Source organism: Colletes gigas, unplaced genomic scaffold (genome assembly GCF_013123115.1).
Source record: "Colletes gigas isolate AHSC1104 unplaced genomic scaffold, ASM1312311v1 Colletes_gigas_Sc00027, whole genome shotgun sequence".
NCBI lineage: Eukaryota > Metazoa > Arthropoda > Insecta > Hymenoptera > Colletidae > Colletes > Colletes gigas.
In genome coordinates, this window is record NW_025106656.1 from 2,100,077 (window position 1) to 2,125,779 (window position 25,703).

The window sequence follows — 25,703 nt, forward strand, 5'->3', positions numbered from 1 at the left end:
CTGTTACAATATCTCTAAAAATAATTTTCTAAAAATGGCGACACAATAAAACATTTCTTCGTACGGCCCTGACTATGGCCTAAGGCCCTTAGCTGCTCGTATTTCTGTCAATTCACTTATTTCGGGTGTTGAAACGTGTAAACTTTGACACCTACTCGAGTTTACGACCTCGCTATATCGTGGCCCGGACTATATGAGGGATGTGTGTTTCGAGAAGCCATTTTTCTCTTTTCTTGGAGGATGGCCTGAAACTCCCGTAGATTTCTTTTTATCAATGAACTGGGTTCGAGACCCCGTGCCTTTCTCTTGTGTTCGCCAATGTATGCGCGCCAGGAAGCCCACCCTCTGTGTCGGTGTCTCGTAACAAAGCAATTTCCAGGACGGTCGAAGTCCTCGACGCTCCGAAATTGGGAAATGGTCGTATCTCAGAGCGCGATGGATAGTTTCCTGCAGCCGAATCGTTCGTGCTCGGTTTTCCCAGCATAGGAAGTCGTGTTCGGTGGTTTCGTTTCGCAGCGAAGATAAAATCGGATCTAGGTTGCCCCGGTGACTCAGCACCTGTTGACTGGAAGGCATGCAAAAGCGTTTTCCCGCCTTCGAGTAGCCGCGCTTCGAGATTCCGTTCACCGAGGAAATCGGTCGCTTTATCTGACGCGAAGTTCCGTTGAATTGTCGTCGCGTCACGGCGGATTTTCCAAAGAATTTGTTATTAAAATTTGTACACGTTGGCGAAGTCAGATCGCATCGCGCGGACAAGTTAGTTTTATTTTACGAATCGAGCGGAATCGCGGACGACAGCTTCTCGAGATGTAAAAGAAACAAGGAAAGGGGGAACGACTGTTAACAAATAATCTTCGTAAATAATACAATACGACGAAATACAATGAAAGCATATCGCGTTTGAGTCATCTTTATCAGGAAAACATCGTAAATCCATTGACATATTCACGAAGATAGAATAACAATATTAATTTACATCTGCGGATAAAATTCGATTGCACGTGCGTATCTTATCGCGCAACCTTGGGGTCACTGATCCCGCGTGTAAACAATAACAATGGCGGGGAGAGTTCGTATTCCCCCTAAGTGGGGAAGAACTGGCGGCGTATAAGCGGGGAATACTGTAGCTATCTCGTTCTTCGTGGCGCAAAAGTCTAAATCGTAAGTCGACGAACCGTGGATCACTGGCCACGCATAACCTACGACCTATTCGTGCATAGCTCGCGAGGTAAGAATGCCTTTGAAATAAATTTCGCGTCATAATTATAAAGTTGCTTATTCAATATTCACACGATAGTATTAATGAGATGTAACCTTGTCCATTCGTTTGCATATCGTCGTCCATGCATTTATGTGAATTAATTTTAATATCTGGTGCTAGTTACTTACGATTCAAGACGTTTTCAAATTGAAAGTCATTACTAATTAGCTTTATCCGATTACTATTTGCTATCGATTCTAATGAAGCAGAATACTAACGTTAGGCTGTTATGAGTTTATGTCTCTTCGGCTCGAATAACCGTTGACGATTTAAAAAACCGAACTAACGCAGACTGAAAATGTATACACAGTATTTTCGGGATTATATCCTCAACGTTGCTTTCAACGAAACCAAACGAAACTCTCTTTTCACTTTGATGGATCGAACGTATCACCCCCAAAATTTTCTCCATCGTCCTCTTCATCTATGATACTGGATAACGGTTTATTGTATGATAATCGGCAGTGGAAGGACCGCTGGTATTCTGGTGATCGGCGTGCATGAGATGATGGCCATTCTCGAGTGAGTTACCAGCGGCCGTGATCGCGGTGTTCACTGACTCATTCTACGATTACGACGACGCTGATTAATGGAACTATTTTTTTAATCCCCCGCCATCGTTGAACTTAAAAATTTTCTTGCGTCTTTACAATCCCGAGATCGACGTGGAAGAACATTTTTATTTGTAGTAAATATTTTTTAGGGCATTTGTTACTTCTTAGACATATCTCGTAGTTAGCTATTTTTGTTTTACGTAATCCTAGTTACGTAAGTGCTGAGTCTATATCACACGCTTTCTCTAGTCCGAAATTGTTTTGGGAATCTAGTTTATGTGTTTCGAACGACCCAGTGGATGCTCTGATTTCGTCAAACTGTAATAATGGCGTTGTTAAGTATGTTCGTCGAGTTTTGTCGGCCCACTTTCCATGAATACGCACTAGCTTCACGAGCCATAGGTAGTTACACGAGTACAGCCTTGTTAAGAATTTGAATACCATTTGTAAGACAACTAGATATGTCAAGGTCGTCTGTTTCTGATTCCAAGCGACAATTATTATTTCACAACGACGACGTGTTTGAATTTATTTTTACCGGGCAAACTTCATTAATCCATTTATAATACTGTCGCGAAGAATTATTCGCAAATAAAAAGATTTCATTTTCGTCGCGAAAATGGAATTGGATCTTATCGAAATCTTATCTCTTTCGCCTAGGATCATCGGCCGCTTAAGCTGTACAAACATAAAACGCGAATCTGGCGTGAAAGTAGACTTTTGAAGACGGCACTATTAACTATTGTATTTTATAGGAGGAAAATTGAGTCTAGATCAGTCCTTAAATAGAATCGTTGGAACTTTGACATTTTTATTTCTATTTATAATTTATAAAAATGGGATTCTCGATATTTGATTGCGTTTTTTTTGTCACTCAGTTGAAAAGTATTTAAGCTTACATAAAGTTATATCTTTTCCACGACAGTCTTTCGAGCCTCCCAGACCGCAGAATGCCTGTTCAAAACTCATGACTGAGCGTGATTAATGCTGAATCGTGATTGCGTCGTGGCCGATACAGTCTGTTGCGTTTATCTAGGCTGGTAAACAAACCAAGAACTTGCATGTCATTTTTCCTAAACTGCTAATCCGCTTCCTGGGAAGAATCCTCGAGATCAGATTTTAAAGTTGGTAGTGTTCATTAAACAAGCAAACAGTCTGATGCAATGGTACCGAACCGTGAAGAACGGAATATCATCGAGCAAAATATGACGTTTACTTGCAAAACAGCATCTGTTAAAAAAATACGATGAAATGAACTTTTATTTTATGTTAATTTTCTTTACTAATAATTTCAATTATAACGAGCAAACGTGAACTAGATTGTTCGATCGAATTTTCTATACTAATGTTAATTTCCATATGTAATTCGCTGTTCGAATAAAATTGTGCTCGAGTTTGGTTCACGTAGAAGAACCCCCCTTATTCTCGATGGTGTTCACTGAAGAATTTTACTTTTAATAGTAACTGTTGACACTCCAGTGGGGACCAGGCGTTACTCGTTGTTCCCCACGAGGTACACCACTTGTATAAATAAAACACATTTATAATCAATGTAGACATATTCTACCATCATAAGTAACGATAGAACGGTGTATGAATATTTTGCATTCATACAAAACAGAAAACAGTAATACATACATATTAAAATTGTCCAAAATAATAGAATTTGCAGAAATTCCAAAATGCAAGACTGCTCGGGTCTCCAACATATTCGAGGTACAAGGCTCGACTATAAAGTAGGATTCTTTTCTTAGTTCAAGAATTTTGAACGTAAAGGGGATTTCATTTTTTTCGAGACTCGTTTTTCAAACGATCCAGCGCGTAAAGCAAGATCCTACGTATTTCGAAACGCTCGTAACGAGAGTAAAATCAACCGATGTTAAAAGTTTTGGGAAATGCTCCGAAACATGTTTAAACATCGAAAAATCCGGCAATGTGTCGAAATATCAGCCAAGTCCAAACTGTTACTTAAGAGAGAATCCGATTTTTCACGGAATGACCTAACTATGCGATAAAGTCGACGTTGTCGCACGCGCCAAGCAACGAGTATTCGTCCCTCTGATTAGATTAGAGCATGAGAGAATCCACGGATCTTGTTGTCATCCGGTAGTAGTTTGCATCATGAACAACAGTCAGTGAACGGAGGTCAATGTGGTTACTAAACTCATCGCAATCTATAAAAATGAAACTGCAACTTTGTTTGTAACATTTTACCAATCGTTTTGGATTTCTTTTGAGATTTGTGGAAATATATCCTGTAAACAATTTTTGTTACCAAACAATTTCTACCACTTTCCTTTAACGATAGCGATTCGATCTGATTGCATGAAGCGAGTTAGTAGTATACAGCGAGCGCGACGCTACTTTTTGACGAGGGACTCGCGTGTCAGGGACGACGCTCACGTTTTTGCTGGCTGATTACGACGACGACGTCGAAGAAATATGCACTTTTTATACAGCCACGCGTCGTTACTATAGATTGGACGGTCGTCGGAATCGTTCGTTAACTCGACGCCACTGGCCACAAGACGATGATCGTTAAATTACCGTGACCGTGGCTTTTTTCTTTCGCACGACGATAATTAACGTTGTGCGTGGCGTTTAGCTTTGCGGTCGATTGTGACGAATCGCGTTGAAACGAGACTATAGCGAAACAATGACTCCTTGATTCGAAAATGACCTAGGCAGAAGCAGTGCACTCTAATGGAATGAATTTTATAGATACTACACACAATACCGGTATTCAATTGCGTCCCTTACCTTGCTGAAAGTGACTATTTTATGACGTTACCGCCGAAATAAAGTTTAGAGTACTTCAAGATTATCGAAATCAATTCCCCCTTCTAAAAAAATGAAATTTAAGAAACTTATTCCTCACACTTTACAGGAAACTTTTGCTCGATATTTACATAATTTTGCAATTTAGTTTTATCAATATTGACTGACTCCAGTTTTTTAAAAAATATTTGTTAACGTAGTCCATACTTTTATCTATGTGCAGATAAAATGTATTAAACAGGCTAGCTGAATATTTTAAATATGTCATATTTATGTAACGCGGGTCTACAGTTCATACTTTTATTTGTTTATACGGGCGTAAAATATAAAGTAATCGCTGTTATGCATGTGCGACGTCGTTCTCTGACGAGAATCAGTGGTAGCGGACGTGTCGATGAATATTTTATTTTTATTTCATCTCCATCCTCTACAAAAACAATTTAAAAAAAAAACATTCTATCGTACAAAGAAAAAGCTATTTTGCCTAACACTGCGAGAAACATGGACGCTCATTCTTATCGACTCTTGTTTTCATTGCGAAAAGAATAATAGAGGGCAGTTAAATACTGGATAACTAAGTTATTAAAGATACTGACCCTACGAAGAAACGTAGAGTTTCACGTCAACAAGAGGAACCATTCCATCGAGTTTAGCGATTATCACTGACCGTGAACTTTCGTTCCCTCGTGCGAGTCGAATCGCAGGTCGTTGCACTCGTCCTCCTTCGAACGGAACATTTTCTAAGATATACAACTTCTACACCAGTGTCAGGACACTGTCTACTGTTTCTTCTCTGTCATCCAAGGCATTGTGTCGTGCGCGTAAGCTTCAATATGTACGATACGCGTAGATATCTACTTTCAAACTCAACAACGTGGGATACACTTGTGAAAAGAATGCCTTGGAACTGATAAAAATGTACCCCTCTGATCCTGTCGCCCAGTGTCAGTTCGAATCACCCTACCTACTGCACACGCAGTCGAATTTTATTTTTTCTCGCGGGTTCCCGACAATTTAATGGTACCATCTACGTTTCTCTGAATTTCCAACGCAAATAATGTCCTTTATGCTGCATCTGTTGTTGTCTCTGGGTGTGTTGTCCCGTTACGTCCGCGTCGCGTCGATGCCGCGCAGCTCGCAGAGGTTCCCGCGTCGCGTGCCAAATATTTCTCTCCGCTGGATTGCGTCAGACATTTTCGAGCGTGGTTCACGCCATAATCGTGCACGTAGCGTGGAACGGACGTTTACCTCGTTCTCGACGTGGTTACTGCTCTTCGATCGACCGAGATCTCGCTTGTGCGCGCAAGCTGACACGCGCGTCGACCCGACGACGTCGACACGGCCCAACGAAACGCGCGATGTCCGACGCCATTCCATGTGCCGCAGGACGCATGTACAATGCAGGTCGTTGACATCCACCCACCTGCATCGCGGCAAATGTATAGCGTGCTCTGGCCTTGACACCCCGCGATCGGCCAGTTCGCCAGGCGCACGCGTAATCTACTCTCGGGCTACGATGGAACGAATAATCAATATAACTTTTTGCAATTTTCTTTTATTTAACACTCCATGTACCGTCGCGACGGAAAGGAATTATTAACAAAGACGCGAAATCGTTCCTTTCGACTCGTTAATTCTATTCTTCGTCATCTTCGTACACCTGTCTCCTATGTTACATTTTCGTCTTCGAAATAATTCAGGTTGGATATTAAAACCTAGTTTACCGAATTTCACTTTGCTCGATATGGTTTAGTTCAAATTTTGACCAGATTCGGGTTATTTGCAGAGAATCATCTGTAAGTGTCGCAGCGAGGTTCGGGGCTGCGACACTTATAAATGAGTGGAACTGAAATTTGAACTCTCCCGGCTCGAACTATGTTCGGAAATAATGTCGAGGCTCGTTCGAAGTCATTAGTTTGAACGATGAGGATTACTAGGAGACAGATACGGAACAGATTTTTGCGACACTTATAGACGATTCACTGCATAATTTGTTCAAATCATGTTTGGGAACCTTTGAACCACGTATAAGTGAAAACAGTTTGCGTAAGGTCGTGGTTGGATTAATTTTCATCAGGAAAATATTAACCCATTGATAGTGCTTTAATGCAGAAATTCCTTTAATATTAGTCATATTATAATCAGGAATTATCCTCGTTATTGTTCTTCTTTGCACACGGCTAGTGCCAAGAACGATAAGACACGCACACGGAATAGAGAATAACATCCAGCAATGAGAATTTACTTTTTTATAGTTTCCAATACATTTGCTTGAAAGTACTACCAGTGGATTGTAAAGGTTCATACACTTATTTTCTGTCGCGAATGAGAAACATTTTGAGGAGCGAGACAGGTGTATGAAAACATGTGTCAATAGAATTTGAAACACATTTGAACAGAGTAATACATTGCAGAAAGAATACATTGTGTGACAAGAAATATTCGCTGTTTGACAGTATGGTAGTCATATTTTTTTTAGTCTCGTTGTACTTCATATACAGGGTGTTCGGCCACCCCTGGGAAAAATTTTAATGAGAGATTCTAGAGGCTAAAATAGGACGAAAATCAAGAATATTAATTTCTTGATTGAGGCATCGTTAGAAAGTTATTACAAAATTTCAAATCATTATGAAAAAATTATTTTCATCTGGGGGAGGCAATTACAATCATTTCTGGTGAATAGACATACCCCCGAATTCTTACGCACTTTCGAGAAAAAAATTTGAGTAGATGTGAAACTTTCGACAAAATTAAAAAATTTCAAATCGTTCTAAAAAAATTGTTTTTATCTAGGGCGGTCAATTACAATTATTTTTGGTGAATAGACATATCCCCGAATTCCTACGCACTTTCGAGAAAAAAATTCGAGTAGGTAGGCAAATTCGACAAAATTAAAAAATTTCAAATCGTTCCAAAAAAATTATTTTCATCTAGGGGGCTCAATTACAATCATTTTTGGTGAATAGACATATCTCCGAATTCCTACGTACTTTCGAGAAAAAATTCGAGCAGATGTGAAACTTTCGACAAAATTAAAAAATTTCAAATCGTTCTAAAAAAATTGTTTTTATCTAGGGGGGTCAATTACAATCATTTTTGGTGAACGGACATACCCCCGAAATTCTGCGCATTTTCGAGAAAAAAATTCCGCACAGGCGGAACATTAAACGTTAACAGCTTCTTAACAAAGCCTCCATCAACAAATTGGTATTCTTGATTTTCATCTTATTTTTGCCTCTAGAATCCCCCATTAAAATGTTGTCCAAGACTGACCGAACACTCTCTATACTCAGTTGTAAAAAAACTCACACTTCGATGTTCAAAATAAAAAATCGTTTGAACGTAATTGACGATTTTCGTTTGCCGAAATTGGGACTTGGTCGAACAGTCTACGACGCACGGAGAAATTGCGTACGACGCGGACAAGTTTAGAATAAGGTAGTCCGCGCGAATCGGCATCGAGCAACTTCGCAATAATGTTTCTAATTATATTTACACGCTTGAAATTAGCGGCGCGACGCGTTGGAGGAACTCAAGGATATTTTTCGCGAACGATCGGAAATATCCCTCCAACTACGCATCGCGCGTCGCGATCTTGTGTAACGGCGACGCGTGGCGAACAGGAAGCACGAATTTTCGTATATGGCGGGGCACGGACGGCGTACCTAGTTGGTCCGTCGTGGTTCGACTCCGCGTCTTTACCGAATTCCTGGCAACTGTGTGGGAAACCGAGAAACGACGTACGCAAGATGCACATTAGTCGCCGCGTAGGGAACTACGTGACGTCACCATGAATATGAAACTTGTTTATAGGACAGAGCGACTCGATCGTCGTCAGAATTCTGTGGAATAAGTTGCAGTTATTCGAAGGACCTTGACTTCATTACCGCGGACGCACACCTCGCGTGTCGAAATCGAGGTTGAAATTCCATCGGTAAAATCATCGGGGGAGCAAAGTTTAAAGTTACAGGTACCGATTTAACGTTGTTTCAAAGTACAACGATAGCATTCCAAAATAAAAACGATATCGCGTTCGCAGTTTCCTCGTAACCCTGACGATGCAACCTAATCTAACTGATTAGAGCAGAGTTTTAATAGTTGACTGACGTACGATAGGAGTTCTTGTAATTGAATATCATAACAACATACACGAAACGAATTGAATAAAGAGATATCAGGAATAAAATTAGGGTAATTGTATGATCACAGTATTATTTGTTGGAGGTATACATACGAAAGGAACAAAATAAGGGCGCAAAACGTGCGAAACGTTGTTTCTATCTAGGTTGTATTCGTCTTATCTACAGTGTGGGTGGACGCAGATCAATACGTTGAACGCAAACATAAGCGTACCGACGTATTTTGCAACGTATTCGGTTGCAAACAGCTATCGCATGATAAAGGACATGCAGTGACGTACAAGGTCAAAATGGGACTTGTTTATCGCGATATGGTTTCAGAAAAATAGATACGTCATCTCACCATAATTGATAAAAGAATGTACAGTTATTTACTAAAACACAGAAACAGGCACGAGTAGTAAACAGAACAGTCCTTTTATTATATCACTGGTTCGAGATGAAGGGTGGCACGATGAAAGGGCGAGTAGCGAAATATTCGCGCATAAAATGTAGATGATCTCTGTGATGCTAACATCGTCGCATAGGCAAACACGTGACCGTTGAAACTAGTCATAACTACGACGTACGCAAATAGCTTTCTAGCCTTTTGTTTTTCACTTAATGCATATGCATATAGTACCAAGCATGCTCTAAATGTTTAATCTATTTTTATCGGCGGAAATTCGGTCGGAACTACCAAATATGCAATTTGCGAGCCACGCGTGAAATCAGCAGTGTCCTTCGACTTTTTTTTTTCACTCCTCGACCGTACACACGTTCGATTGGTTTTTTTATTAAAACGTCGTAAAACTAAAGTCTAGACATATACCGACGACATGCGCCGGTAAAAGCACGCTGTCGTAAATACGTCGTTCGTTCGAGAAGCGTTAAGTTGTATTCAAACATCGTACGATGCCAATTGTAAAAACAGAAACTCATGTGCGCGGAAAAGTCGATGAACAATTACGTAGGCCGATTCACAGAACAAAGTAGACTCCATTCGGACGTTTGGCGCAAGTGTCGGCGAACTTTTTTTCAATCTATGAACGAAAAGTAACATTCTTTGAACCTGTTTGCGGTAGTTTAAAATATTTAAAGGAAACCGCGTAAATGCATCCACGACGATCGAATGGAATTTTGTTGATTCCCCGCGTGAAATTTATTTAAAACTTTCGTTTTCGCGCGTTACGTACGTGTGACGCACCGATTCTCGTGAGAAAGTCTCATGTTCGTATAAACAAATGAAGTATGAATTATAAACCAGTGTCGGATCATGTGTGACACATCTTTCCATACATTAAAAAAAAGGTATGTTCCGCCTCTTTCTCTTACGATGACTTTTATTGCCGTTTGTTGCTTCGGTTTCGCGTGCGAAAACAACTTTTTAGATCGGTGCGCACGTTTAAACGCGATTTACATTGGGAAAATATTCAACGACATGGTTGATGTATATTAATTGGTTCCTTTTATAAGGATAGTTGTATTTTTAGATCTAAATTATAAATAAACACGCGTTACGGCGATAGAGGGAAATTCTATAAAGAGTTTCCTTAATTAATTAAAATCGAGTTATGTATAATATTATGTAAAAACTTACGTCACCCTTATCTATGTTATCAGTGTGATGTCTAAAATTATAAAAATTCCTGTATACATGTGATTACACAATTGTGTTCCATCGGGTTTTCCACTTTTTATTTGATCGAATCTGGTTTTATCAAGTTCCGCACCTGCTATCAGAAACTCATAACTGTCTCAATACGATGTAGAGAGGTGAATCCGTAACAACGTGAAATACAAATTTCTATAAGTTCGTAGAATGCAACACTAAAACTAGAAGCTAAGCTCTCCCAATGGTGAAGAACCATTCACAGAATGAGTGACTGGGAATCACAGATAACGAAATAGTACGCAATAGTAATCAATAATAAATAAAGAAGATTAATGGCAAAGTGATGACATTAAGAAACAGTGTAACAAAATAAAGGCTTTGACACTACGTTTAAACGAGGCGGTTATCCAAGGAGGGTTTAAAAAGTTATTTTAGTGGCAATTTTTTTTATAGAGAATTTCATCGTAAAATAGATTGAAGTTGAAGTTGACACGAGGTTGTCTCTAACAAACGTTCAGCCATGAATTCTGAAGTTGCTGGCCTACTTGTAAGCGAGAGTATTCTGTTATTGCATTAGATTCGAAGGACTCTCTCGATGACACGTGTCATATTTTTTTTAGTCAAGCCACGTGTTTTGAACTTTTGAACTAGCGTGCATGTTGTGCTGCCCGACCCGGGGATCAAGCTGCGCGCAATCACCTTGTGTCCTCCTTAGCCTTAACCTTGGACACTCCCGGTGTCGTGTTTTCGCAAAGGGTAGAGTCAACAGCCGCGGAAATCCGAGATTATTGACATTGTCTCGTCTGGTTTGGTCGAAAAGTGACTGAGCAAACTCGCGCGTGCGTCGAGACTCTCGGAGCTTTCTCTGGGTCGAGTCGATCGACGTCAAATAGCTGGGTTCGTTCATAAAACCTCGCGAGCCTTGCTGCGCAAGACAGAAGAAACACACTTTTTAAGATGCAAATACGCGTCACTACGGAAAGAATCGAACTTCAAGCTTCGTTTTTTCGTAAACGTTCGTTTTCCACGATTAAAGTACATACAAGGATAGCAACTCTGTCGAGGGGATAGACCACCTTGATGGGGTCTAAAAATACCACAATTTTAAAACAACTTCTGGGAATATTTTGCACGGGATCAATAGTACATCTTGACGAATTTCTAGCTGACAGCCTCGACAGAACCCTCTCGGCCAGATGTTCTCCAACAGCTGTTGGGCATTCGGGGATTAACCCTCGGTCTACGAACTGTAATACCTACCCCAATGATGGGCCCTAGGTCAATTCGACCCACAAAGGGATGGTTCGTGTGCTCGTTTCGGAACGAACTTTTATATTGAATTTCTACGTAACGTTTCTACGCCGTTTTGTAATTGCAAATGATCGTAGAGCTGTATTCTACAAAGTCCCAGGGGTCTGCGAAATATTCACCCGACACCGTTCTTATCTTCGGTCTTTTTACGATCAATAGAAAGAGACGTTCGTGTTGTTCGCATTTTTCCATGTTAAATATTATCTTTAACGCTCCCCTTGGATCGGAAGACGCCGCCCACATCGGGGTTCGCGCCCCCACTTTCGAAAACACAGACGCGCGAGAAGAAATTTATCGAAACGCTCGTCCGTTTCTTTCTCCATTGAGAAATCGTTGCGGTTATTTTCAGAGCGATCGGTTGTTTATCGCTATCGATTAAGTGCACACACGGTCGCCGGGACAAACAAGTGTCATCGTGACGTCAATTCGCGAACGAGTGACAACAGTCGAGCGCCGTTTCGTGTATACGTTTATCGATGCGATTGAAAGTAACCTCTATAATACGCGTTGCATGCATATATGAATAGTCCGCTCGTACGCTCCTGCGATGCACTCGAGCATTTTCGTACCAATTACGTCACGAAAACGCGATGCGTTTTAACGGTCCGCGGAACTTTGCTATTATCTAGTTAATGCATTGTTCCTCGATCGAGGCGACCCGCATTCCGTGCATTGACTTCATTCCCCAATCGATCGTCAAACAAACATCGTCCAACCGCGGTGTAATAATAGTTTCAAGTCGCGCGCGAAGAATGCAAGTGTTTTCTTCGCAAATTCGTTGCATCTTTAGAAACTATAGTTTGTCCCAGCTTTTAGAGCCGTCCCGTATATCAGCGGCCGCGTTTGTAAAATCTTATCTCGCGGATGAAGGTTAATATTCAAATTCAACGTTAAGGGGCCATTCTATCTTGTAGGCATGAAAAATACGTGTTTCTTTGTGATTTTTTTTTGCGGGTTATTAAAGAGCGATTAATTCCGGATTTTGTAGATACATTTATTATATATTTAGCTATATTTACGAATTTTTGCAACGCATAATATCTATTGATTACGTTGTTTTTGTTGATCATCAAACAACAGTTTTTACGAACGGCACTCGACTGCGTACGTGATATCTTGCGAACAAGTTATTCGAAATCCTAAAACCAACGATATTCTTAATATAGATGAGTGTGGTTATAGCATGAACTAGGATCTTTTCAAAAAAACAAAAAATGGCAAAATGGCAGCTATTTTACGAAAAAATACTGAATATTTTCATATATTTGGTTGCTTTTTTGTTAATAAAAGAAAAAGTATTGCATATATCGCAATTATCCTAGTTCATGCTATAGGGAGACCAGTTCTGAAGATACTGTATAAATTTGATGTTGATATCTTGAATAGTTTTTTAGTTATCACGCACGCAGTGCCGAAAAATGTAGTTTTGAGAAAAACAGCTTTAAAGTTTCACGTCTAATTGTTATACCTGCGGGCGGTACATTTCAACAGGCTATAACTTCGTTAGTTTTCCGAATTTCAATTTAATATTTGGTAGACATATTTTCGAGACTACATACTAAAGGAAAATGCAATAAAAAAAATATCGATTTTTTTAATCCCACAAGGTAGAAAGGCCCCTTAATACTGTATCAGATAACTTTCTTGCAAAACTCGAAAGCCATGAGCGCCGCGATTTTACGAGTCTCGTTGTACGATTTGGAATAGTAAAAATCCTGAATAGTTTGATGTTTACAGCGGTAGACCCAAAGTTTCTGGTGACATTGTTTTGATAAATGTTACATAAGGATATGCAAATCGTCTATTTTAAAACGTACAACGGGACTCGTGCAACAACACGGCACGTGCGGCTTTCGAATATGAAAGAGTTTAGCGAGAAAGTCACGGTATTAAATTTGAATTTAAATAGTAGCCTTCGAATGCGAGATAACGTTTTAAAAATGCATCCTCTGATACATAATCAGTTGTTGTCTTCGTGATACATAAATCTGCTCAAATATGCATAAGCGCGAATACCTGAAGAAAAGGCCGGATTAATTTGGGAATCCCCCGATTTCCTTTTCGAAAATATGTTAAACGTTTCTGGGTGAAATTGGTCGAAAGTTTCATTAAAATTGGCGCGTAAAGGCTCTTCGCGAATGTATTTGAATGCTCGACGAGATCGTTTATTGGCTGTCCCGGTAGCGTGCAACCCCTGCCGTGACGCAAACCACCCCGGAACGGTCGAGCAAGCCGTAATTGGATTACCGATTAAATTGAAACGAGCTCGTTCCCATGGAAGAGATTGCCATTATCGTGTCCATGGTGTCCTCAGTCGGTATCTTCGGTAAACAGAGCGGAACGAACCCCGGCAATCTGAACGTTTTCGACGCTAAAACCCTTGATAAAAAAAAAAACGGTCTGCAGCATAGAAATTCTCGAAAGTGCCCAGCCCCTTTCGCGGGAACTGCACAAACTGCGTTCTCTCGCGATTATCGAAATAATTTCGTCACCGCTCGTCGTCGATATCGCCGGTTATCGGCTGCAACGTACACGCCGCGCAAGAGGTATTGCATTTCCGTGCCGTTGGGAAAAACAATTGATAAGAATGTTGTTTTGCGTTAACGTTCCACCCTCTTCTCCTCTCCGCCATCGTTTCCCGTCCCGTGACACCTACGTTTTTCGCTTCGTTTATCTCGATCCAACGCCATTCTACCCCGAACGCTAGGTGTGCCTAATGATCGGAACGCAGTGTGCAATTAAATCGTTATATTCAACGATTTTCATTTCAGAATCCTACTTCTAGAATCTTAAGTTTCGATGAGTTTTCAATATTTGAATACTCAAAAAATTGCTCGAAATAATTAAGCTCACTAGCCTCCACCCTAATATTTGAATATTCGAAAAATTGCTCGAAGTAGTTAAATAATAGATACCCACGAGGGGGCTCGAACATCATCCAGCCTCCAGTGGCTCCAAATATCAAGGGTGGTTCTCCTTTAGATTTTACTCGCACGTTCCGTTGACATTTAGTTAGGTAACAAAAGATTAATTCATTAATGTTCGTACAACAGAATGAAGATTAAGGTCACTCGAGATTAAAAACGAAACACATTTTTATATTTGGAAGAATGGTAAATATGCACATTATTAACAACCTCGTCGATATCAATGGCCTTGAAGTGTATGTTAAAGGGGACGGGTAATGAATATTCCGGAGTCAAAAATAATGACTCCGCCCGGTTCAGGGTCGTCGTTTATTTAGTAGGTTTGGATTAGGTCCGATTACAAAATAACTTTATATAAATACCATTATTTTTTCCTTGTTATCTTCTACCGGTATTTTAATAGCAGCGATCGAATTTAAACGAAATAGCCGAATATTTAAGTAATTTCGGTCTATCGAATAAATGTTCTAGTTTGTTCTATGTAGGTCACTCGACCACGCTCGCGCTCAGGTGCTCGTGTTTTCCACGCTATCAGCGACGCAGGAAGGCCAAGCGATCGCGTTGGTTGGCCGCTCATTGAAAAACAGAAGGCCAATGGCATTGCCAGCGCGTTTCCACTTGAGTTTCGCTTCTTGCCTCGAGCCACAAGCGTGGAATTTCGCGTGCGAACCGTAAACCTCTCGCGGCTCTGATTTATTGCGTCGTAACAGTTTTTTAGTTCGCGTTTCTCAGTAATCTCGTAAGGGCAACCTGCAGCATGCTTCTCGGAACGCATACTCCGTTCTTAAAATGCAGCCGTTATGACGCGTACAACCGAAAGTTTTGCCATTTTCGCGGAGTTGTTTTTCGAACACGGGATCCCGACGTTGCAAAACACACGTTTATCTTTATTTCCACGGCGCGCAAAAGAACAAGACACCTGGCGTCGGAATCGCGTTTGCTCCATTTACAACCACGGGCAGAAAATATTATTACGCCTCCTGTCGCGAGGAGGAAAAGTAATAGGTAGCAAAAGAATTTAAGAAGAATTACGACCATGTATAAATAAACTATCGGTCATATACGTCGTGAACAGGAATGTTCTTAATGCCTATGCTAAAAAAAAAAAAACAGATTATGTCTTGAATTTTAATTTACTGACCTGTAATAAAAGAATTAGTAATTTTTACAATCGATGGAATTTCAGCATCGTTTCGATGGCGGTCACAAGCAAGTGCCTAAGCCTGACGTTGCATAGTGCGTTTTACTTCGTAAGACGTGGACGTTCAGTAGGCTCGGTGCTCTGTCTTTTTCCTTCCTTTCGTTTTCATTTAACCAACCTGCGCATATTATCGCTAATCTTAATGAACGCATTTATCTATTTGCTAACGTCTTTGCACAACCAATGGCATCAGAATGTTTTCCCTTCCTTTCGGATGTGTTTTTGTCGTAAAACTAGAAATAGAAACGCGACCTCGAGCCACGCGATTCAACGACAGATTGCTTTCTTCTTATTGTTACAACGTTACTATCGCGAACGCGCAGCTTTTTCTTGTGTAAGTCTTTAAAATGTCGATACTAACCCTCCGACGAATGCTCCTGAAAAGCTATATCTTTCATTATAACTGTTAAACACGTTTTCAATGTCTTCATATTTGTACAGAACGCATTGCTACATTTACTTTTAATGAACAAATATTTATTAATAATAATTACTGTTGAATAAAAGATAACTATCAATATTCATCACACTCATTACTATTTAATAACATTTATTAATATTTATCAATATCTGTCAATATTTATGAAAATCCATTGAAAATTCATCGATGCTTATTAGCATATAAGAAGATTTATTTAAATTTATCCAGCGGTTACGGTCGAAATTTCCTGACAACTTTCGTTATAAAAGTTTCGTTATAAAACTATTTTTACCTCTGTATTTATGCTAACCAATTTTAGGTTAGGTTATGGTTACCAACCTAACGTATCAACGTATACTAAATAAATCGTTTCTCCAACGCTTTCGATCATTTTTTACGCGGCACGCATAAAGATCAACAAGCCTTTAGCAATCTGGCGATTTGTTACATCGAGAATGACATTGTACCCAATACGTCAGAATGCTTTACAATGACCCGCACGCGCAAACCTGTTTCTATAATTATACCTTACAACTGAAACTTCGTCATACGGCTGCTTGTACCACGCGTGACCTTGGAATTATTTTTTTTTATCTAAACTATCATTTATCGAACATATAAATGTTACGATGCTATGCAATCGCCTTGTTTCTTTACACGTTTAACTACACGTTTCCGCAATCCGGACATTCTTGAAATTTTACAAGATTCTTACCACACCTTGAATTTGCCCTGACTTAAGTATTCGTGCATCATTAAATATCAAACGTAAACAAAAGAATTCAACTCGTGTCTCGCATCAAATTAGATCGAGACGTCGCCATTATTTCCTCTCACTAAGTCCCATTCGATTCGAGGTGTATTTGTAAAATAAATACAACAGAGTTTCGATCCAAGATATATTTAATTAAGGTATAATAGCTTTACAAGCGGAAATACTATTCACAGTTTAATGGTTTTCTGCTAACTGAACTTGAGGCTCGGAAAAAGCCGAGACGCTCAGCGGGCGCCATAAATGATTGTCTTCCTCAGGTAGCACTGACCTTAGTAAGGGATGGGACCGCACTACTGGACACAAATTTCCATTAAAAATATACGGATGCAATGCTTTATTCTCAACAGTTTTGCATAAAAAGAAACTCAGGTGCGAAATTGAAGTCCCGAGCGTTTGCATGTTGTTTGCATAAGTCTATCGGTCTCAATGGAAAATCTAGAGCAAACGTGTTTACATTTGGAATTACGCGAACCGTGGCAGATAAGCGAGCAACAGAAGGAGTCGCCTATAAGAATTGTTTTAATAGTTCCCTTTTCTTCGCGGGCGTGAGTCGTACAGAAGGGTAAAATAATTTAAGTGGCGAGCTCTGGTTCACGATAAAGGTTAATCGAATTATTTTCACCGGTCAAACTGCCTCCCATAATGTTTTATTCATCGACGACGAAACGGCTCGTAGCCCGAGACGGTTTTATTCCGCGAAGGTAATAAATTGCTACAACATTGCTATACAATTGGAGATCGTCTGCGTCATTTGTCGCCCACTTCGAAACTCCGAGTCGATGCTGACGGTATTCTTCGTTCGTTCCTTCTTGATGGGCCACGGTATGACGCAACATCGATGAAAATATCTGCGCTAGTTCCGATAAATTGCGGTATCGCTGTCAAGTACGTTGCTCGACACGGTCATCGAATATTCGGAGTACTCGATCGGTTCGAGAGACGTGTCATTGACTCGTGGAGTTAAATCACCTTTTGAAATAACCCTTGTTCCGTTAAGAGCTCGATCACTTAAGGCGAAGTAACACGTACCATTTTGGGTGCTCCTCCATTTTAGTCTCTTCGATCCTATGACGTGATCATGATTTTTTAAGTTGTCGTGAGTTCATTGAAGTCAAATAATTTAGCCTGACCCAGACCTCCGGGATCAATTAAGGATCCCACGCATTTTAAGGCACGTCTCATAATGATAGGACCACCCCACGAAACAACAGTTCTGGAGGTTTGCGCATTTAATAAGTGTGTTAATGTTAATATATGCGAAAAAGCCTACCAACCCTTGAGTTTCTCCTTTGGGGTTCGTTATAATCATTGGGTACGTTACGCGGATAAAAAGCGCATGGTCGTTTAAGGGTTGACGCGTATTCCACGCATCGTCGATTAATTCCTGAAAGCGAGATAAAATTGATGCTCGTCGCTTGTATTGATTAGTACCCTGCCGTCTATAAATATGTATAGGTAATTGAAACTGGAACGCATCGGATAAAAAGATTTAATATCGTTAACCTCGAGTTAAATACGTACCGCGCCGCAGATGTGTACGATAATGACGATAGTAAAAATAATCGTTCTCCCGTGTAGAATATATTAATAGAAAGTCGATCTATAAAATAGAATATCGCGAACAGTATCTGTAGTGGAAGCTTTGTTATTAAATTTAACATTCTTTTATATACATTACTTTGTTTATTGGAGATCAATGACTTCAACGGCTATCGATAAATTGGGTATGTCGTGACTTTAAAGGGTGTTCTTGAAGCTCAACCGTCCGTGTGACGTTTCCTTTGTAGAGACGGTAAACTAGAACGATCGAATTTAATTATACCGATACAACTAGGTATGGAATCGAACGATCTTCGACAAAAAATAACACGTGTATCTCGCACGAGTCCGAAGCATTTTAAATAAATTAATTCATCTACTTCAAGAAGTGCACAACGATTGTTCAGCGCGTGTAAACGATTCGATTATCTGGACGATAGTGGCGGCGAATGACGCACAAAGTGGAATAACCAGCGTCATCCGTGTTTTCAAGTTTACCGTACTACGATAGCATGTCAAACGCTTAAACCAGCTGCGACTAATTCTCTCGCGGGAGATATGCGATTTTGTCGACGCTCGAGGACATTGCATTAACAATCCACAAAAACAGGGTTGGTATAAATGAAAGGGTGGGGGGCTCCAGGGACTCGACCCTTCCCTCAGTTTACACATTTCGTTCAAAAGTCTCGATCCGAGACCTCACAAATAACGAATAAAATTTGTAATATTAAAATTTATTTTGTTTCATTCTATTACATACAATAGGTTTCATGTGATTTGTTGTACGGTTAGAATGTTTATCGTTGTTCAAAGAAGGCTGCTTCTCTATGCTTAAGCATTGTAGTTGAACACCTGCTTGTTATTTTGTTGACGGAATAATTGTGTGGTATCAGTCATCTGGCGCCCGTCGAATTCATGTTTTCATATGTAACACAATTGGCGCTAACAATACTTCCACGTGAAAAACTTGCATATCTCTGTTTACCGTGTTCCGTATCTGCAACTGTGATAAAAATTTGCAAAATGTGTTATTATCGCGTTTCAATGAAATATAAAAACAAGTTGCTAAATTTTACTTTATTAGTCATTCTTGTTCCCTAGGTTCTCCCCATTCTCACTTCTCGGATAGAAAGAGTATGTTTACAACTCTTTTAGTACTTTCATTTGGTTTAAAGACCCCCTTAGCATCCGTGCAATGAGGTTGCCCCGATCAAGTCGGGCTCAGGATCCCAGGGGCACGTGGAAGTTAAGCGAGTGGATTCGATCAGTGTGGGTCAGACACCTTCACTGAAATTCTCTTCGATTTACCCAAGCACAGCAAAACATCAGTCTCGTGCTAAATACAGTCCTTGCATTCATTTAATTCTATAAATCCTGAGCCATCATTATCCAAATACCAACCTTTCTTTTGTGTATCTACTGTGTTCTATCATATAATAATAACTATTGAAGTCGTTCTTATCGACATTTCTTACTTGGTCATTTGTGTCCATGTCTAAAACGTGTTTAGTTTTCTCTTTACCTAAAAGTTTCTCTTAACAACTATGAAAGAACCTACACACCCATTTGTAGCTACGTGAAACAAGGTCACGAGGAAGACGCTGTCCAAGACGAACCGGAAAACTGTGTTCCAGATTTGGAAAACGTCGATCGTTTAACATCGGTTCGCGCGATGTGTTTGGGATCGTTCGAAGGGTCGAAAGCACCGGTTCGGTCATCGATAAAAGCTCCAGCGTCTCCGGAGAACAACATCAAACCGGTTGCTTCCTGGAACGACATTGTTCCGTGCAGCTGGATACGCGCTAGATTCCGTTCTCCGAACGATCGTGTTAGTCATGATCTCGTTCATGGGAATACGCGCGTTTGTCCCAGTTACCGGAACGGCCGAAGAGCGGTTCGATCGAAAATAAAAGTAACTCCGGGAGTCGGTTGGGACGCGTGACCAGGTACAGAAACGGCGCAGTTCATTCGCCCACGTTCGTGCATGGGTTGAAAAGTCAAAGCGCCCGACGTCGTTCGCGATGCCTCCGCTCATGGCTAATAATAGCACGTGGTGATCGTTGCTTCTCGTCACCTTCGTCGTCGTGACTCTCGTGCTCTCCTGTTCGTCGTTGTAAACAAACGTCGAGGCGCGCAGGCATCCACCGTTCCTTCCCCTCCAAACACCGTCACACGCCCCACCTGAACGAAACACACCGATAGCAACAACACCGTATCGATACTTTGTACCGTTCGAGTGTCGTTGATACTTATCGCGTCAGTCCTCTGCTTTGGTTCTCTCATCTCGTTCTCTCCCTCCCTAGATCGCGTTTCTCTTCGTTTCGACGTTAAATTTACCAACGGCAGTTCAACAGCGGGATTATCTTCGCGGCACATTGTTGCTATTTATACAGGCGCGCGTGCATTGTCAGCTCGGATCGTAACCACCGAGACCTAGAGGCTTGCTCGCGAGCCTCAGGATTCTAAATCGGTGTTCATTGAATGACAAAGGTATTCTCTACGCGCGGATTTCGTCCACTTGCGTGACAGGGAGATCTCTTCTTTCGCAACCCCGGAAGCGATCAGGCATTGTGATGGTAATTCCGAGGCGGCACACGATTCTGCTTTCGTACCAGATGACGCCGTTACACCGAGTCAAGATAATTCTTATCAAAAACTAGCTAACAGTATGTCGGAGTATCGAATTGTTCGCTCCGTATAAAGGATGATCAAAGTGTAGCAAATTGTGTTCTTCAACGGTACGATTTCGTTTTTTGCAGGATAAGAAAATCATGATGTTAAGGGTTGGATCTATATTGGGCCTGTTGGTCCTGTTGGCTGTCGCCAGAGCCGTAGTACCTAGTCGTTGTCTAACTATGTACGAAGGTAAATCATCGTCGTTACAACAACTTAATTGGTTTTTCTAAACGTTCGAAGCATGACAAGAGAATACAGACTCTTGTCGCGCTTCGTATGCCTAAGAAATACCTACAAATCGATTTCTTTCTCTTTGACAGAAATTAACCCAAAGAGAAGAGAGGTAGCCATGGACGGTAAAGTGTTGAACATTAACTTCGAGGTCTCCCGCAGAGTGACTCAAAGGCTGACATCGATGATCATGAAGATTTTCTTGACAGAGGTGCTCGGGTACTCGGGTGTCGCTCTTATAGAGAAGGATGATAAATTCATTCCGGGCGACGTTTTCAAGAGGCTGAACAACGCGACGTACGCAGTCCTGATGCACTCGAGCAACCAAACGTAAACATTTTATCTTCGATCGAATAGTTCAATTTTTATTTGTTCGAAACACAACGTGTACTGATCGACGGTTACGTTGCGCAGAGTTACTCAGCCGATGGTGAACATGGAGGTTTGGATACCGCCCCAGATGGACACGATGCCTCTGCTAATCATGAACTACGTGAAGGAATGCGGATCGGTTGGTCCGCCAGGTCACTTCGGTTGGTTCGTTCCGAGAGCGTTATCGAGGCTGGACGACAGTTGGGTAACCTTCACCAGGTTAGAGTCAGCGGCTCGTTTCGGAGTGGACGAGACCACGTTGTCGATGATCCAGAGGTTCACCATGGATTCGAATACCGGGGCCTACTATTGCGAAAAGAAGGAGTGTCGGCAGGGAATGTACGTTCCAGAACGGTGTCAGAACGGGGAACCTTGCGCTCTGTTATTGACTAGTTATCCCGACGTCACTGATTTCTTGGTACCCGACATCGAGCAGATGAAACTCTACGTGAAGGTGGCCTGGGTCGGGCCCCATCTGAAACATCTAACGGATACTTTGACCAGGGAATATATGCAGGCCGTGAACAACGCGACGACAATAGCCGATAACAGGTACCAGAATACCTTTCAATACATGAATGTTGCGGCTCGAACGAAGGATTCTTATGTAAAATTACGAAATACCGTGGAACAGGTTGCTTATCTTTTGTGCATTAGATCCTACATTTGTTAAAGTCTTCGCTGGTGAGTTTATCTATGATAGCAGGAAAATGAATTATTTATTAGCAAGTTAGTACTTTTTCTCGTCAACGTATCGAAGAAGCGCCGAAAAATTCAGCCAGAGTTTCGGAGCGAAGGTGAATCCTTCGCCGTTCCAAATGCGTAAATTCAACCTTGAAAACCGCGACAAATATTTGTTCGCGTCTTCGCGCAAAGCTCCGGTTAGTCGTGCTCGTTAGATTAAGAAATTGGCTACGCGGAAAGCAATTTTCCTCGCGCAGCTCCAAAGTCCCTTTGAACGTCATCGACACTTTCGTCCTTCGTCCAGCGTTTGCTCTTTCGTTATTTTGTCTGCGTTTCGTTGGGAATAATTACGTGGCTGGATAAACGTATCCCGCGAAACGCAAACACGCCGTCGCGAAAACATTCTGCGTCGTTAAATATTTCACAAGTTATTGCTCTTTTATTATCGAGTCGTCTTCGCGGGCTTGGCGGGATCGTGTTTTTTTCGTGTCTAACAGACAAACGTACGCGTCACCTTTTTATTTCGATCCGAACAACAAGTCGCGTCCGCTTGTATGTTGCCAGGTCCCTGGTGATCATGCACTGGACGCCTAGCAGCGTGATACCGAACGAGAGGGACTTCGTGACGATCGATTTCCTGCGATGCACCGCAAAACTGATGGAATCTGGTTGCAACTACGAGTCGAACAGGCTGACCAAGCTGGTCTGGGCGAAGCTAGAGTCGATCGCGAACATGGCGTTCGAAGCGATCAAACGCGCGTCGTTCACCGACGTCATGTACGAGGATCTGATAGGACGTTACAATAAGCTCTCCGAGACGGTCGACGAGGAAGAGATAGCCTGTGGCTGGCTCAAGGATAACCTGAACTACGCCCTGAAGAATTGGATGCTAGAAAAGTCAGACAAGAATACCCTCATCGTGGGCGGTATATTCCCTATGAGCGCGTCATTCTACTCTGGCAAATCGATCATGGTATCCGCGGCTATGGCGATGGAGGCGATCAACGTGAACAACACCTTGCTACCAAACTACAATCTCACGTTGCTGGCCAACGACGGCCAGTGCAAGTCGGACATGGTGATGAAGTCTTTCATCGACTTCATCTATGAGCATCATTACCATAAGCTGATCGGCGTTTTGGGGCCAGCTTGCTCGGAAACCGTCGAGCCGTTGATCGACATCTCGAAGCACTACAAGACGGTGGTGATCAGTTACAGCGCGGAGGGCTCCAGCTTCAACAATCGGGAGAAATATCCGTACTTCTTCAGAACCATCGGCGAGAACAATCAGTACAAGCACGTTTATCTGCAGCTGCTGAAGAAATTGGGCTGGCGGCGCGTGGCGTCCCTGACGGAGGACGGTCAGAAGTACACGGAGTACATATCGTACATGCAGGGCATGCTCAGGGATAATGGGATCGTGTTCGTCGCGAACGCCAAGTTCCCGAAGGAACGAACGGCGGACATGATGACCAAGGTAACGTTTCGACCGTAAACGTCTTTTTCGGACGCATCTTCTTCGCAAGGGATTAAATGCAATGGAACTGATATAAAACGAATTTGCTTGCAGTACTTGCAAGATCTGAAACAGAAGAAGGCGAAAATCATAATTGCTGACGTTTACGACCAAGTAGCCCGGCAAGTGATGTGCGAGGCGTATAGACTGGAAATGACGGCTGTACAGGTGAAAATATTATAATATCTCAGCTCGTAATACCTGTATCTCTCATAATTATTAATTTACTGGCTCACGATTGCAAATTTATTTATGGAATTTAAAGGGTTACGTGTGGTTCCTGCCTCTCTGGCTTCGACCGCAATGGTACGACACCGATCACTATAATAAAGAAGGCGAAAAGGTGCCTTGCTCCACCCTGGAGATGAGCAAGTCTATAAACGGCTATCTCGGTCTGTCTCACGCGTATTTTGCCCCGGACGACGACATCATGCAGGAGGGAATAACGGTACGCCACTGGCGCGATCGTTACGAAGAGATCTGTAGAAATCACAGGCAGCCACCCTCGAATTACGCTGGTTTTGCGTACGACGCCATGTGGACCTACGCTTATGCGACGGATCGACTCCTGAAGGAGAACCAGAGTTACGTTTACAATCTCCACAACGACCAGACCATCAACCGCTTGTCGGACATCATTGGCGAGACTGATTTTTATGGGGTATGTAAAAAACAAGGCGTTAAAGATCCATTAAAAAACATTGGAGGTTCGATCGATTGTTTCAGGTGTCGGGAAGGATCAAGTTCCTAGGTGGACCTTCTAGGTACTCGGTGGTAAACGTTCTTCAGTACATCGACAATGAAACTCGATTGATCGGTAACTTTTATCCCAACATCTCGGAAACGAAACACGAAGTGGTGGGCGGTAGATTGGACTTGAACGTTTCCGCTTTCGTGTGGTTGTCGCAAGCCATGCCAGATGACGGCTCGGAACCACCCCAACGATGCATGATCGCAGGCTTCGCTGATTTCTTGAACGTGTCTTGCGAAATAGCCTTCATCATAGTCAATTTTCTTGGCATCGGCTTCCTCGGTGTGGTACTCGTCATAGGTTTCATCATTATCAAGAGAAAGTAAGCCACCCGATTCGATGCTTCATCGATCGAACGTCGACGTTTCGAATGATTTTTCTATTCCTTTTCGTTAGGTACGAAGAGAAAGTGAAGCTTCACGAGAAGTATATAAAGTCCCTAGGCTTGGACTTCATACAGAGCGACACCTCCGACTTGGACAAATGGGAAATACCCCGCGACAGGGTGGTGATAAATCGGAAGCTTGGCGAGGGTGCGTTTGGGACAGTTTACGGTGGCGAGGCGTCCTTCCCCGATAAAGGTTGGCTGGCCGTTGCTGTGAAAACCTTGAAGGCGGGAAGCACCATCGACGAGAAATTGGACTTCCTCAGCGAGGTGGAAGTGATGAAGAGGTTCGACCACAAGAACATCATCAGACTGCTGGGGGTGTGCATAAAGGGCGAGCCTGTGCTGACGGTGATGGAATTCATGCTTTACGGGGATTTAAAAACGTACCTTCTTGGGAGAAGGCATCTCGTGAACGATCACAGTTACGAAGATTCGGACGAGATTTCTAGCAAAAAATTAACCGCGATGGCTCTGGACGTCGCCAGGGCGCTGAGCTACTTAGCGCAAATGAAGTATGTTCATAGGCAAGTATCGTGAGAAACTGTTTCCACGTTTCCGCAGTTTCTCTTTTGACGTTGTTGTCGA

At 41.9% G+C, this 25,703-nt stretch overlaps 1 protein-coding gene across 2 annotated transcripts in view; it reads left to right on the forward strand.

The window, feature by feature from the left end:
• LOC122401743 (receptor-type guanylate cyclase gcy-4-like) overlaps positions 1-25,703 on the forward strand; it is a 34,344-nt gene that overhangs the window by 4,514 nt on the left and 4,127 nt on the right. Inside the window, exons 1-9 of one of the 2 annotated variants that reach the window (XM_043404079.1) lie at positions 7,634-8,563; positions 21,260-21,365; positions 21,497-21,737; positions 21,822-22,331; positions 23,028-23,940; positions 24,034-24,147; positions 24,245-24,640; positions 24,706-25,052; positions 25,127-25,642. In XM_043404079.1, coding sequence (XP_043260014.1) covers positions 21,272-21,365; positions 21,497-21,737; positions 21,822-22,331; positions 23,028-23,940; positions 24,034-24,147; positions 24,245-24,640; positions 24,706-25,052; positions 25,127-25,642 — 3,131 coding nt within the window. In that variant the 5' untranslated portion in view covers positions 7,634-8,563; positions 21,260-21,271. Of the gene's footprint in view, positions 1-7,633; positions 8,564-21,259; positions 21,366-21,496; positions 21,738-21,821; positions 22,332-23,027; positions 23,941-24,033; positions 24,148-24,244; positions 24,641-24,705; positions 25,053-25,126; positions 25,643-25,703 lie in introns of those variants that run through there. The other variant, XM_043404078.1, reaches the window with a different exon arrangement.